This window comes from Giraffa tippelskirchi, chromosome 1 (genome assembly GCF_054371585.1).
Source record: "Giraffa tippelskirchi isolate mGirTip1 chromosome 1, T2T-mGirTip1v1.2.pri, whole genome shotgun sequence".
NCBI classification, from domain to species: domain Eukaryota; kingdom Metazoa; phylum Chordata; class Mammalia; order Artiodactyla; family Giraffidae; genus Giraffa; species Giraffa tippelskirchi.
The window spans coordinates 43,492,140-43,505,001 of NC_137275.1; the positions used below are offsets into that span (position 1 = coordinate 43,492,140).

At 51.7% G+C, this 12,862-nt stretch overlaps 1 protein-coding gene across 6 annotated transcripts in view; it reads right to left on the bottom strand.

Moving 5' to 3' along the window:
- PDGFRA (platelet derived growth factor receptor alpha) overlaps positions 1-10,742 on the bottom strand; it is a 48,913-nt gene extending 38,171 nt beyond the window's left edge. The window contains exons 1-3 of one of the 6 annotated variants that reach the window (XM_081509408.1): positions 10,416-10,708; positions 9,250-9,517; positions 1,050-1,110 (exon numbers count right to left, since the gene is read on the bottom strand). In XM_081509408.1, the coding sequence (XP_081365534.1) occupies positions 1,050-1,098 (49 nt within the window). In that variant the 5' untranslated portion in view covers positions 1,099-1,110; positions 9,250-9,517; positions 10,416-10,708. Of the gene's footprint in view, positions 1-1,049; positions 1,111-1,657; positions 1,723-6,799; positions 7,852-9,249; positions 9,518-10,415 lie in introns of those variants that run through there. The other 5 variants (XM_081509500.1, XM_081509326.1, XM_081509138.1 and 2 more) reach the window with 5 other exon arrangements.
- Positions 10,743-12,862: the final 2,120 nt, after the last annotated feature.

The following is a 12,862-nucleotide window of genomic DNA, read 5'->3' on the forward strand; positions in this document are numbered from 1 at the left end:
TACTCTGGCATGCCTCCTCTCTAATGACTTCCAGAAATTAAAGTAGGAGGATGTGGATTTCAATTCAAAAAGAATAAGTCAAGCCCAAGAGTGAAAACTCTTGAGTTCATCTTAGAACCTAAAATGTCAGTTCAGCTTCCCCTGTCTATAAAACTGGTAGAAGAGATATTATGACTAAATTATGCACTCAAGATCTCTAATCCCCCTCTAAGCCTGGTGCGGGAATTCACCCAACTTCAGTATGTGTCCACTCGGACTGGTCAGCCTGTGAAGAGCGACGTGGAAAGTGCACCCGAGTCCCTACTGTCCTGCAGGTGAGGAACACAGAGTGGACTTAACTCCTAAATCACTGATCATGCTCAATGTTGCCATATCCATCCAGGTGAGACCTAAAGAGACTAATGGGCTTAAGTTAACTCCTCAGACTAGAAAAACACTGGTGTCATGGCGAACATCTGCAACTCATGATTATCTGGATGAAAACTAAGAAAGTCCAGTAAATATTTCAACACATGGCCCTGCTGGCATCCTCCTGGTGGAAAAGTTAGTAAGCTTCCCCAAGCGTGAGATAGTGAGTAATTCAGTTTCAAGGCCAAAGGTGACTCTAAGATTTTGCAGCAATTAAAGCATCTTCCATTTAAGACAGGTATAACTTAAGACAGGTATGATTTCCTGGATGAAAATTTCCTCTATTTGTTTCCTTTGAGCATTCTTGAATTTATTTCTCTGACCCACCTCTCCTGGAAACCCATGACCCAGGAAATGGAAGGGAGTGGCAGGCAAATTTAAAACTATTATTCCTAACAGCATGTCAATGCCAGAATGGCACATATACTAAAATTGCCACCGGAGAACATTCTTTTTGGCACTAGCGCAATACAGCAAGGGGAACTGAATGCGTGGAGTCATTCTAGATAACACCTTGTTTCTTTTTACTCTTTTGGACTGTTTGCAGGAATATAGGCAATATACCCCCAGGGCACAGAACTTAAGGGTAAAAAAAAGATTTCCCTGACGACAACAAACTCAGAGAGGCTTGAGATCCATACCTGTGAAGAGACAGCCTAAGACCAGGAGTGCCCAATGGGAAGTCCCCATAGTTCTGGAAAACTGAAAAAATCAAAAGTCAAACAGAAACAATGTTAGTCAATAAAACAACTAGTCAGGAGCCTATTTCTCTTTGTGCTTTGTGCTATGGAAAATGTTAACGAGATCATTTCAGTCAACAACATCCTGGGTTAAGTAAGATTCACAGTTAAAACAGTAAAATGCCTAAGAAGCAGGAATTAGACAGCCTTGTGTGGGCCCAAGACCATGACAGGAGCCAGCTGAAGCCGAAACCCTTTTTGATTGCCTGCAGCTTTCAAATTCCAAAACGTCTCTCTTTATTGTCTTGGAATACGTCCAAAAGTACAGAAGAATGGTTCCTCCTAAACCATTTAAATTGATTGCGAAAAACAAATAAACATGTGTATTTACTCAACTTCTAAACTTGGGCTGTTTTCACTCAAAATGGGTTGTCATTTGCTTTGTGCTTTGTTAACAGAAAGTACGCGGTCACATCCTCAGCAACCTTTGGAAAAGATGGTTGGACTGCCAACGAATGTTTAATACTCGAGAGCCATTCTGTATAGAGGGTACCAGGAGCTGCACTCACCCAGTATCACTTGGAAGATATCATCCACAGATCTGTAGGCTCAGGCCTGGGGTCTCAGCCCAAGCTTTCCCAGGTCCTGCTATACTTACAGTCAGGCTAAACAAGGCACAGAAAGCCCAGGGCACAGGCGTGGAAGGCGAAACAGTCAAGGAAGTGAAGAAGTGAGAGGAAATGAGAGAGAAAAGTATGGCTAAATTCCTGTTTCAGGGATACAGTCAAGCACAGGATAAAATTCGACGGACGATTCATTTTCACATAGGTCTCTGTACCTTCAGAAAGCAAGTTCTCCACTCTGATCTCCTGCAGCAAATTCTGGGGAACAGCAGAGCAGTGGAGAGAGAGATTGAAACTGAAAGTCCCTGAGACACAAACAGGGAAAAGCAGTGGGCAAGAAAGAGAGGATAAGAAAAGTAAGGGAGGGAAAAATGAAGAGGGACCCGTGTTGCCCTGAAGTAAAACCGTGGAAGAGTCTACTCTGGTCCACCTTCTGAAAAGGCCCCTTTATCCTTTCTTTCCATGTACACCTCACACGTTTTATCATCTCCCCCTTCACTTCCCACGTGAAGTAACTGAGAAAATGATCTCCCTGAGGTCGACCCGAAGGAGCTTGCAGGGGTTGGGGCCACGGAGCACCCAAGTTTCAAATAAAGAAGCTCCTTTGAAAGTCGTGGGCAGTGGCACAAGCTACAAGGTGATGCTTAAAAAATCACCCAAGCCTGGGCTTGGGATACACTGGGTCCCTGAGTTGCTCAAAACCCCAATTCACGCAATGGAACAAGTTCATGGCACTTAATTTGTTCCGTAACTGACTCTGGAAACTAAGATGTGTATGCATGATTCCTGAGTAAACTGTCTAAAAAACAGAAGAATACAGTCAATGTATGCCTGTGTTTAGCCCTTGTTTCCTCCTTCTTTTTTTTGGTTGCAGAGGATCCAGCAGATAACAGCCTAGTAGTTTTTGGTAGAGCCTGATCATTTATTTTCACTTGAAACTGGCAACTGGTCTACCTGCAGACATCAGATTTCTGCCTCATTAAAGTCTACCAGTTAAATGGAGAAGGAAGAAAGGGGAAAGATGGAATGCTGATAGTGGGGAGGGAGGAGTTAGACAGGAAAAAAATGATGATAATTCTGATTTCTCCAGAGCAGAACAAGAAACTAGTGTTTGCTCAAAGTAGTCATGTGTATGCCACGCTTGTTAATAATAACCCTTTGAAATATCTGATGTTTTAAAGTGCCACTTGAGGCTCAGAGAGGCTTAGCAAATGACCCAATATCACACAGCTGGTAGTAAAGCCAGGATTCTAACATCAAGTCTGTGTAATGCAAAAACCACGCTCTTTCCAAGCCACCATATGGTCTCTCTCAAGGGAAGGTCAGTGTTTCAGTCTTGTGGGCTCCCCCCACTCTCAACTATTTCCTCATGCAAACTGGGGCCCTGCTTTCCTCCTCTGCTTACTGCCACAGCGAGAGAAGCCCAAGGCACTCTGAACCCAAGAGCAATCTGCACAGTGCTGGCTGGATGACGGCCTCCGAGGATCCTGGCATGTGCCAGGGATTCAGGGTTTCCTCACTGCTGCAGTGATGGGCACAGGGTCCCCAGAGCCAGGCTGGCCAACCTGATTTACCACATGGCCTGTGTGTTTGTACATATAAATATCAGCCTCCCACTGATAATCCACTTAGCGAACTTCAAAGGAGCCCTCCACAGCCAGCTTGATGTCTTGGGTTTTATCACATTTATATCCTGCATTTCTCTAGTGGGGCTTGCCAATGATGCACTTTTAAAGCATTCCCAAGCTTGACAGAGGGGTTCGCTGCTTTTACAGGGCAGGCTCTGAAGGGCATTTTGCCCTGGCCAGATCCCACCAGACTTCCTTCTGTGCATCCAGATATGGGGGACCCAATGCCAGAGAGGATTACTTACTGACATACAAAGTGGGCAATGAAAACAGGACCTCCGAGCAAGCGATAATGGTGCAAATACTGAAAATCAACATGTGTTTGCTCACCATTTCAAATTCCCATCTCTGATAAGAGTGGTTCCCTGGCTAGAAACCCAGGCGTAGTTGTGAAGTTTCATGTCATTACTCATCTGTGACTCAGACAATTTACTCGTGAATAATTGCAGACTGTTAGCCCTACAGGGAGGTAATGGAAAACAACTGGGAAGAACAGAGCTTTCCCTGCCTCTTGGCCCTGGAGTGAGAATCTCTAGGAGTGGTATTGCTATTTCCCCTGCTTTTCTACTCTGGGAATAAATGCTCCTCCTGAATCAATAACCCCTATCCCAGCGCTCATCCAAAAGTCAGACGTGCAAATATAATTGAGGTTGCAGATTCAGAGAAACATAGCATGTTATGAGTCAGCAAGAATAAATCACTTTGCAAGGTGAAATGATGGATTTCATCCAAAAAAAATTAATCATAATCATTTCTCTCATGCCAACTGTATGTTGGACTTCAGTCACAATCCTCTATAATCACAGCTCATTGCCACTGGTTAGAGAAACAATCAGAGAAAAAAGATCTCTGCTGTGTTCACTCTCAGGCAAGTTAAGTGTGGCCTCCCCTTCCACCCCTCATTCTCATTCGTTTCTTCTCTCAATAGATGCTGGTATGACAGAAATGGCATTGGACTAGGCTCTAATCCCACATCTGACACCTAGTCTACCTCTCTGAACCTCAGTCTCTCTCTGTAAATCAGCACCAAGAATACTTGACTTGCTGGCTTGCCTCAATGCATTATTATAAAGACTAAATTCCACACAGTTTAATTAAAAGGGCTTCAGAAACTGCAGCTGTTGGTTTTCATTCTGCCTCTTTTTCTGCAGGCTCCAAAGACATCTTAGACAAGAGGGACATCAGAGTGGCTACTTCAACGTCTATTTACTGAGGAAGTCAGGCCCCAGAGGCCACTTGACTGGCCCTGCACCACCTGTGTTAGTGGAGAATTGGGTCTGAACTCCGATACAGGGAAGCCTGATGTAGCTATCAAGACTGTTCCTATGTGAACTAATATATATACAGTCATGTAAACAGAGAAAAAAATGTTTGCAGCCACTGTTCCTTCTCTTTAACACATGCCATGCCCGTCCCTGCAAACAGAAGTGAACTATGACTCTACAATCAAAACCAACATGCTAAGCTAGAGAGTAAACAGACAGCAAGCAATGCAAGGGCACTATTTCCAGAAGAGAGAGCATGGCATTCTTCTCACAAAGCCAGAGAGCTGGCTTCCAGATCACCAACTGCTCAATGCAGCCTGCTGCAGAGCCACTGAATATTGAATTTCACCCCACCCTGGCATGATTAGAGGCCACTGAAGACTCTCTCACAGTCCCAAAAGCCACTGACGACTTCAAGATTCAGATTTCCGAGGTTCAGTTAATTTCAGCTCTCCCTAGTTAATTCTAACTGTGAAAATTACATGTGTTGTTTTCCTTCCCTGTGACAAACGTTCTTGTTGTGACTTCAGTCCAGGCAGTCCAAATGCTGGTTCACCCTGGTGGCAACTTGAGTGAGAGAGTGTTTACTGGGATCTGCACTTCACCAGAACCTGTTTTCTTGTTTTTATCTTCTTGAGTTCCATTAGACATTCCAGTGCTGGGTGGGAGCTGCAGTATTTCTACATGGGAACATTTTCTGGGACAGTCTGAGCTCATAAACTTTTCTGCTCCCCTGTACCAGATATTTAACCCGGAGAGACTAAAATGTCACTTCCTGTTGATTGTCACCAAACTGGTGTGACACTCAATGGGACAACCTTAGGTGCAGCACTTTGTAGTACACTCGAGGCTCACCAAATCCCCAACACTAGGGCTTCACTGTAAAAGGAAACGCAAAAACTGGCCTATCTTCTTGGAAGGTCTGCTCTGATAACCCCATGTGGTGGGCCAACACTTTGCTCATTAAGTAAATACAAAGGATTAACAACTACGGCGAAAGACTACCCCCAAAGTCCATAAAATAAGGGTTGTCAGTTCAGTGATTCTTGCAGCTTCACAGAGAACGAAAACTTGGTCCTGCCGGACCGAAAAACGCATCTTGCTGATGCCACGACTTGCTTCAAATCTCCGCGAAGCCCATGCCAGCAAAAGATCGTTGCAGTTCTCATATAAAACCAGCAGGTGGCAGTATTGGTCCAAGAGACAGGCAGTCCTCGGGGTCCGCGGGGACATAGATGCTGCTACAAGTTCTGTGTTAACATATCCCAAATCTTCCAATCTCCTAGTTTATTAGGTTGCACGTTTAGGTTTCGTGGTGCCCTCTGTTCAAAGCCCGTAGAACAGAAGCGGGGCAATTGCCGGTGAAAAGGCTTAACGTTCCGCTGGGCCCCAAGAGAATTCGCCAGACATCATCACCAGCACCGTCAGCATCATCCCTGCCCGCGGGTCGGCCGGGGCGACTGAGCTTCGGGAGCCAGGAAAATGGCGCTGCCATTCCAGGTCGCAAAGGTTTGAAAGCTCCAGCAGGAAAAGCTACTCGGGAGTAGCTCGAGTGGTTCAGGGTTTTGTTTAGCCAATGTTCTCCCCACCTCGCAGTCTCCACCCGTTCGGGGGAGACAGACCACCTGGGCCGAGCTAGGTGGGGTCCCCGACGCCGCGGCCGGGCGCGCGCTGCTGGGCCTGTTCCTAAGCCACTGTCACCCCCCTCGTAAACCCCGAGGGTGGGGGGCCGCGACGGCCACGCAGCCTGGGAATCGCGGGCTGATTGGAAACGACTGTACCCGTTGCACAATAACGCGGGGTCGTAAAACAAACAAACAGCAACAGGCTGCCTGCGCGGCAGGAGGACTTTCGAAGGGCCAGAAAACAAAAGTCGCCCCCTCCCCCTAAAGGAGTGCCCAGGACCCTATATCCTCCGCTTGGCCCACATTTCACTATTATGACACCCCCACCCTTATCCCCAAACCCAGGAACCTCGGCCCCTCTCGCACACCCAGAGCCTCCAGGGCAGACAAAGTGCCTGCAAGGCGTCACTTTGAGGCTCCAGGAAAGGGCAAGGTGACCGAAGTTAGTTGAGTCTCGGGTCCCAGCGCTGCGCCGCGACCCGGCAGCGGCGCCGACTTCCCGAGGCTGGCTGAGAGCCGGACTGCGCGCCGGACACCCGCTAGAGGGCGCGGCAGCCGCGCGAATCTTACCCGGCTCGCTCCTCGCTCCCGCCGGTCGCTCCCGCTCCGGGTCCCGACAGCGCAGCGGGGACCGCGGCTCGCCCACCTTCGCAGGGGAGGATCTGCGCTGGCACGGTCCGGCCCCGCCACGCCCCCACAAACCCCGAGCTGGCTGCGGTCCACGCCCTCGGCCGCTCAGTCACCCTGAGGTTGGGGACAACGACCGCCCGCTCCCGGGTTTAGCGTCTGCATCCGCCGCACTCCTAGCTTAGAGCTGCGGCGGCCGCTGCGCCCTAGACTCGACGCTCGGCGTTTGCATTGTTTTCGACTGAGACCTGAGACGGGGGCCGGACGGGGTGGAGGGAGAAGGACCGAGGGGTTTAGGATTACAGTCGCACGCCAGCGCCTCCTATGGGCCTGAAAGCGCTACGGCTGCGAACAGCTGCGTGGAGAAGGCTGCTTGGAGCTGAGGCTGCGCTCCCTCCGCTTTAGAGAACCCAGGCTCCCCCACTGCCTCCCCCTCGCCCGACGCTCGCTTTGCCCGGGTTGCCCAGTGCACACACGCTCCGCCTGCGCCTCTCGCTCCTCTTTCGCGGGGAAGGGGTAGACTACAATAGCTGGGGAATTCCGAGATTCTCTATCCCTTACAATCTACATTTCCAACGGATCCCTGGCTCACTGTTCAGCTCAAAACAAAACGAAAATGCCATCGATCCATTTCAGCAAAATACAGGCACCAGCAGAGCCCTCGAGCACTGTGGGGAAAAGCAATCTGCCCCAGCTCTGCATCCCGCGCGGAAGGCAAGATGGCAAGACCTTTCTCCTCTCCCCTCGTACCCCGACGGCTGATGCTGCGCGCGGACCCCATTAGGCTAGAGGCCAGGGAGATTGAGAGCCGCACCTTTCGGCCACTAAGCAGGCTTTTAGCATTCCTCCCAGAATTGCCACTTCTCCACCAACATGTAACAGTCGCAGCTCCCTGGAGGCCAGAGGGAGTCCCACCCACCGGGGTCTGCAGGAAGGCGCCGGCCACCACGTCCCCAGGACGCGTCCCGGCACTGCGCGCCGCCCACGGCCGGTCCCCAGGAGGCACAAAACCGGCCCGCCTCGGCGCCAGACGCGTTTGCAGCTGGAAAGCCTGGCCCCATGCCCCTCCCCCTACACCCCTCCCGAGTCCGCGCCCCGGGAGGAAAGCGGACCTGGGGCCGGCAGCCGGGGCTCCGCTTCGAGCCCCTCTCGGTCTAAAGATTGGCGCTTCCCGGTGCCTTCTCCCACCTCGTCTGTCTCCCACCCGCCACCACCCGTCACCACCCGTCGCTTTGGAGTCCAGCTACACTTGGGTCAAACCCAAAGCAAGACTGTCCAAGAGCCCGAAGCAGGGACTCACAAGGGTGTCAGTGAGCCTGTCGGGGAGTGGAGGAAGGGCCCCCTTTACCGAGAGGATTGTGGAGAGGAGAAAACCAAGAGAGAAAGAAAAAAAGAGAAGGAAAAGAGCAAAGCAGCAGCAGCACCAGGGCCCGGGTGGGTCAGAGGGAGGTGGGGCTTGGGGTGGGAGGGAATGTTAGAACCAGAGCCAGCGCGTCACCGAATGAGGTGCGCACGTCCGGGGGCGCCCCTTCCTCCCCTCCAGGGGTCCCCAGGCTCGCCGGTCTCTGGGGTGTTAGTCCGGTGAGCTGAGCGGCTGATTGTCGCGCCCCGTTTGTCCCGGATGTCTCTCCCCGCTCTAAAAAGCTGCCTAGTTCTGTTCGAGAGCGACAGTGCGGAGGCGAGTCGGTCCAAAACGTTGAGCAATTCGGTTGAGGAGCCAAAAAGCCATTTCCCACACAGCGCAGCCCGGGGCTTTTCTAGGCGGCCGGGCCGGGCCCGGGGCAGTCCGGACCTAATAAGGGTCATTCGCGCTCCCTCTCTAGCCTCCGTTTGTCTCTCACCCTTGGAGATAGAGTTAAGTGGCAAGTTCTTCTAAGCACTCTCTCTGCACGTCCTTGGGGTCCTAGCAGGGCTGGGGGAAGCAAAGTGTGGAGAGGACGCTCTTGGCTGCGGGAGAGACAAGACTGAGACGCTCGGCCAGGCTACTTCACACCTGGCCAGGAGGCCGAGGTTCCTGGTCCCTTTAGGCAGCGGTCGAGCCACACTCCCTCTCGCTCTGAGCTGACAGAGACCCTTTCCGAACTGAACCGCTGATCCCAGTTGTTTCGAGCCAAGGGGAAGCTGCCCGCTCCCTTGGCGCTGTCTGGAGAAGTTAATCTCATGTATAAAAGCCTATTTCCATGGGGATAGACGATGGAAGAAGGTGGGGCGCGAGGAGACCGCTCCGGGGCGAACAGAGGCTGGCACAGGGAGTGAAACAGATGCGGGGACACTGGAAAGGGTGAAGCAGCGCTGGGCCAGTGCAGGCGGCGAGTGCCCCGCACCCCCGTGCAGAAATGGGCACGGGTACCCCGAGGCAAGCAGTGAGGGCGGTTCGCCTCGCATCGTCTTACCTGGGAACCAAGTTTCTCCGTTCCGAGTTGTCCCTAACTTCCCCCACAAGAAGTTCTCCACTTTTTTTTGGCGACCTTCCTTCTTTCCTTCCTGCGGCCGGGACTGGGTAGCAGCAGACCTCCGGGCTTGGCAAAAACGGTTCCACCGAGGAAGGGGGTGCGCAAAGATTGCTGGGGGTGGAGACCACCGCTCACAATGAGGGCCCTTTGGAGCGCAGTTCGAAATTCCTCAAATCCCAGTTGCTGGAATGCGAGGCGACGACGACTTCTTCACTCGGGGCCAAATGTGTTTGTCATTACTCCATAGACCGCCTGCCTGCCCGCCAGCCCGCGCCGCCGTCGCCCCCGCGCTACAGCGCGCAACCCGAGCGCGCTGCGGGGCTGGCGCCCCCTCTCCCTCGCACTTCACTGATCCTGCAAACCACTGATCCCCAAACCCTCGCCCAAATCGGCGCCCCCTCCGCTCGTCTCGCAGCCGCCACGGTTGTACTGAGTCTGGCCCTTACCGGGCGCAGCACCGTCCAGTAATTACGCGCCCTGGGTCGGCGCCATGTGCGCCCGGTGGGCACCCCAAGTCCGGCCCTCTCCAGCCGAGCCCTTCACGCCTCCCCTCCCCTCAAACCCTTCCGCTCCCCACTCCGCGCTCGTCTCTCCCCACCTCCCTCGGTCCACCAGCCGCGCTCCACACCGCCGGCTACAGTGCTGACCCGCCAAACCGCGGGCGAGGAATGAAAATACTCATTAAAAACCTGTAGCCTTCCAGGACTCCATGCCAAGAAGAGGGCAAACACCTCTGCCCCCACTCTCAGCACTGCTTGGTGCTCGTCCCAGTATACAGGAATATCACCCCCAACCCCCAAAAGAAACCTCAAAAATGTAAGCCTCAACAATTTCTTTGGAAGGCCATAGAGTTGTTAGAAAAATACTGCTTTTAAAAATAGGTCTGGAAAATGTGTTTTTTTAAACCCCTAGACTTTCGAACTCTATGGTTATCTTCCCTCCAAGTGAAGTTTATTCAAAATAAATTACTCTCTGGACATACAACTAGAATTTGACTCCAATTTTTTTTTTCATCGCCCAAAGTTTGAAGTTACTTCACTTCTAGCCCAAAGAGTCTGATTAGGGGATTTCTTTTAGAAACAAAAATCCTTTTTCTCCTCCCTTACCTTCTCCTCCAATGTCAATTCGCAATGAAAATCCTACATGAGGAGGAAAAAGTGTGTCCACGGCCTGCAGCCCTCTCCTGTAGTCCCCGCCTCTGTTTCTCTCCCTCTAGCTCCAACTGTAATGGGCTCAAAAACCGCGTTTTGTAATTGATTCAATGTTATAGTCCATCCTTCTAAAACTAATCATTTGCTCTAAGTAAATAGCTGTCAGGAAATGAAGCCCCCCCTCCCCTTGGCCTCTTCAAAATAAGAGTTTCCCTCGAACTCCGTGCGCTCTGAGTCTTCCAGCCTCCAGATTGCGCCTTCGCTTTTCGCTCTTACGCAATCAGGGGGTCCAGCCCCAACCCCCAGACTTCGACAACAACTGGGGGGCGGAGAGAAGCTGACCAGATGGGGTAGGGGGGGTGGGGGAGGTGTTGATGCTCTGCCGGGGAAGAGGTTCGTGAAAATACGAACTGCCCATCATTTCCAAAATGAGTTTGCCTCTTGATTTGGGGGTACAATTTCCTACACTGTTATTTTGCTTTGTATTTTCTTTGAAAGGAAGAAAAGGAACACGTAAAATTGCAGTTAATGCCCAGACAGAATATAAATCTGGAGTCGCGAAGTGTCCCTTCTGTAGAAACTCCTAGCCCACCTAGAATCCGGGCCGTCGGGAGAGGTCTCCGAGCCGTTGCGTCGTTTTGAACCTGGGGTCTTTTAGGGAAAGTGCCGTATAGTTGCTAATCCTTTAATGGGATTAGGCAAGCTGTTGAGTATAATATGAAGATGATGGGTGGTTTTTTCTTGGGCGGGGAGGGGGTTTGCTTTGGTTTGGTTTGATTTTGTCTAAAGACAGATTTGAAGTAGGGTACAAAGAGTCGAGGGTCTGCCGTAGGTTTGGAACTTTCTCCGACAGAACGACCTTTACTCTCTTAAAGCACTTATCTTGTCTTTCGCCTTTGTTTTCATGGTTATCTGGGCGAGGTTGTCCTGGCTTCTATCACGCACACAAAAAGGCTCAGGCTTGATCATCTGGGGAATCTTCTACAACCAGCCTGCCACCTCCGCGTTCAGGGGGAGGGTGCGATTTGACTCTTCCCGCACCCCCTCCCGCCGCGTGGGTCGGGCCGTACGGGTACACGAGGAATAAGAGGGGAGCCCCCAACCCTAGCTCTGGGGCGCCAGGCAGGAGACTAATCCGTGAGAGGGCGATCCTGCTCGCGAAGGAAAGGGGGCGCTGACGCTCCAGGAACCAGACTTGGGCAGAGTGGGGCTTCCCAGCGAGGGCGGGGGAGGGGAGCGCGTTTGCCTTCCCCACCTTCTCTAATTTCGAATTTTCTTGTTGGGTGGAGGGCTCATCCTTTACCACCACCACCCACTCCCCCCCCCACACACACACACTTGACAGTGGCCAGGGCGGCATGGTTTAGGCCGGAATGTGGGATAGCCATCACCTTCTCCCTTACTTAGAGAGTGGACACAGAGCAGCCTGCAGGGGATGTTCACAGAGGAGTACTCAAAGGGGTGCTGTATGGAACTGCGACCGGCTCCTGGGATATCAGGTTCGTGAAGACGCCTGAGGCTGGGCTAAGGGCCTCATTCCCCCAGTCCTTCTGCGCAACCGCCTCCCGTGCATCTTCAATTCGGGTGACTGCACTGCTCACTATTACTTCCACATGTTCCTTCAGGAAATCATTGAAGGCAAATATATGAACAGCTCCTTGTTCGGAATGCTAACAGGATACCGTAATGTTTGTAGATAACGAACGGGGACTAAAGAACCCCCCAAAATGGGAGTGCGGAATAATAGGGGGAAAGCGGGTGCTGGCTTTCATGCTAATAATAAAATCCAGCTGAGATACAAATTTTTATACCAAGTATTCAAGAGGGTAAGAGGCGAGGCAGGGCGCAAGGCCTACCCAGTAAGGCCTGCTTTGCTGCTAACACATTGCCAGCCCGGTCTAGCCGGGATCTCCAGGACGCAGGCCTCTGCTCTCCCCGCCCACAAATGGTAACTTAACAGTTTCTTTCAGAGACGCTTAAAGGGACCCGAAAAGCGGACTGGGCGGGGGTGTCTTCGAGCCATAACTCCTCGCGAGTTTAAAACAGAACGGATGAGCAAGTAAGCACTCAGTTGTCCTTCTGGTAGTAATTACCTGCCTAATTTGAATGATGCCTTTGTTATGATCATTAACAAACATTTGCTAAAGGTTTCCATGTGTGACATTCCAGAAGGTTTAAAGGCCTGGGGAGCTGACTCCGGGGAGGGAACACCGGTGGGGGGTGGCGCAAGGGAAGCAAATGGTTGGGAGATTTCCCCGAGCCTGGGCCGAGCAGATAGAGGGAGGTCAACATCTGCCTCCCCAGCAAAAGCAAAATAAACCCACTGGTCGGGAGCAACCTCGGGGCTGGAGGCCCACGGAAAGAGGCGATTCGTTCCTTAAAACGAGTTCTGCCCACCCGCC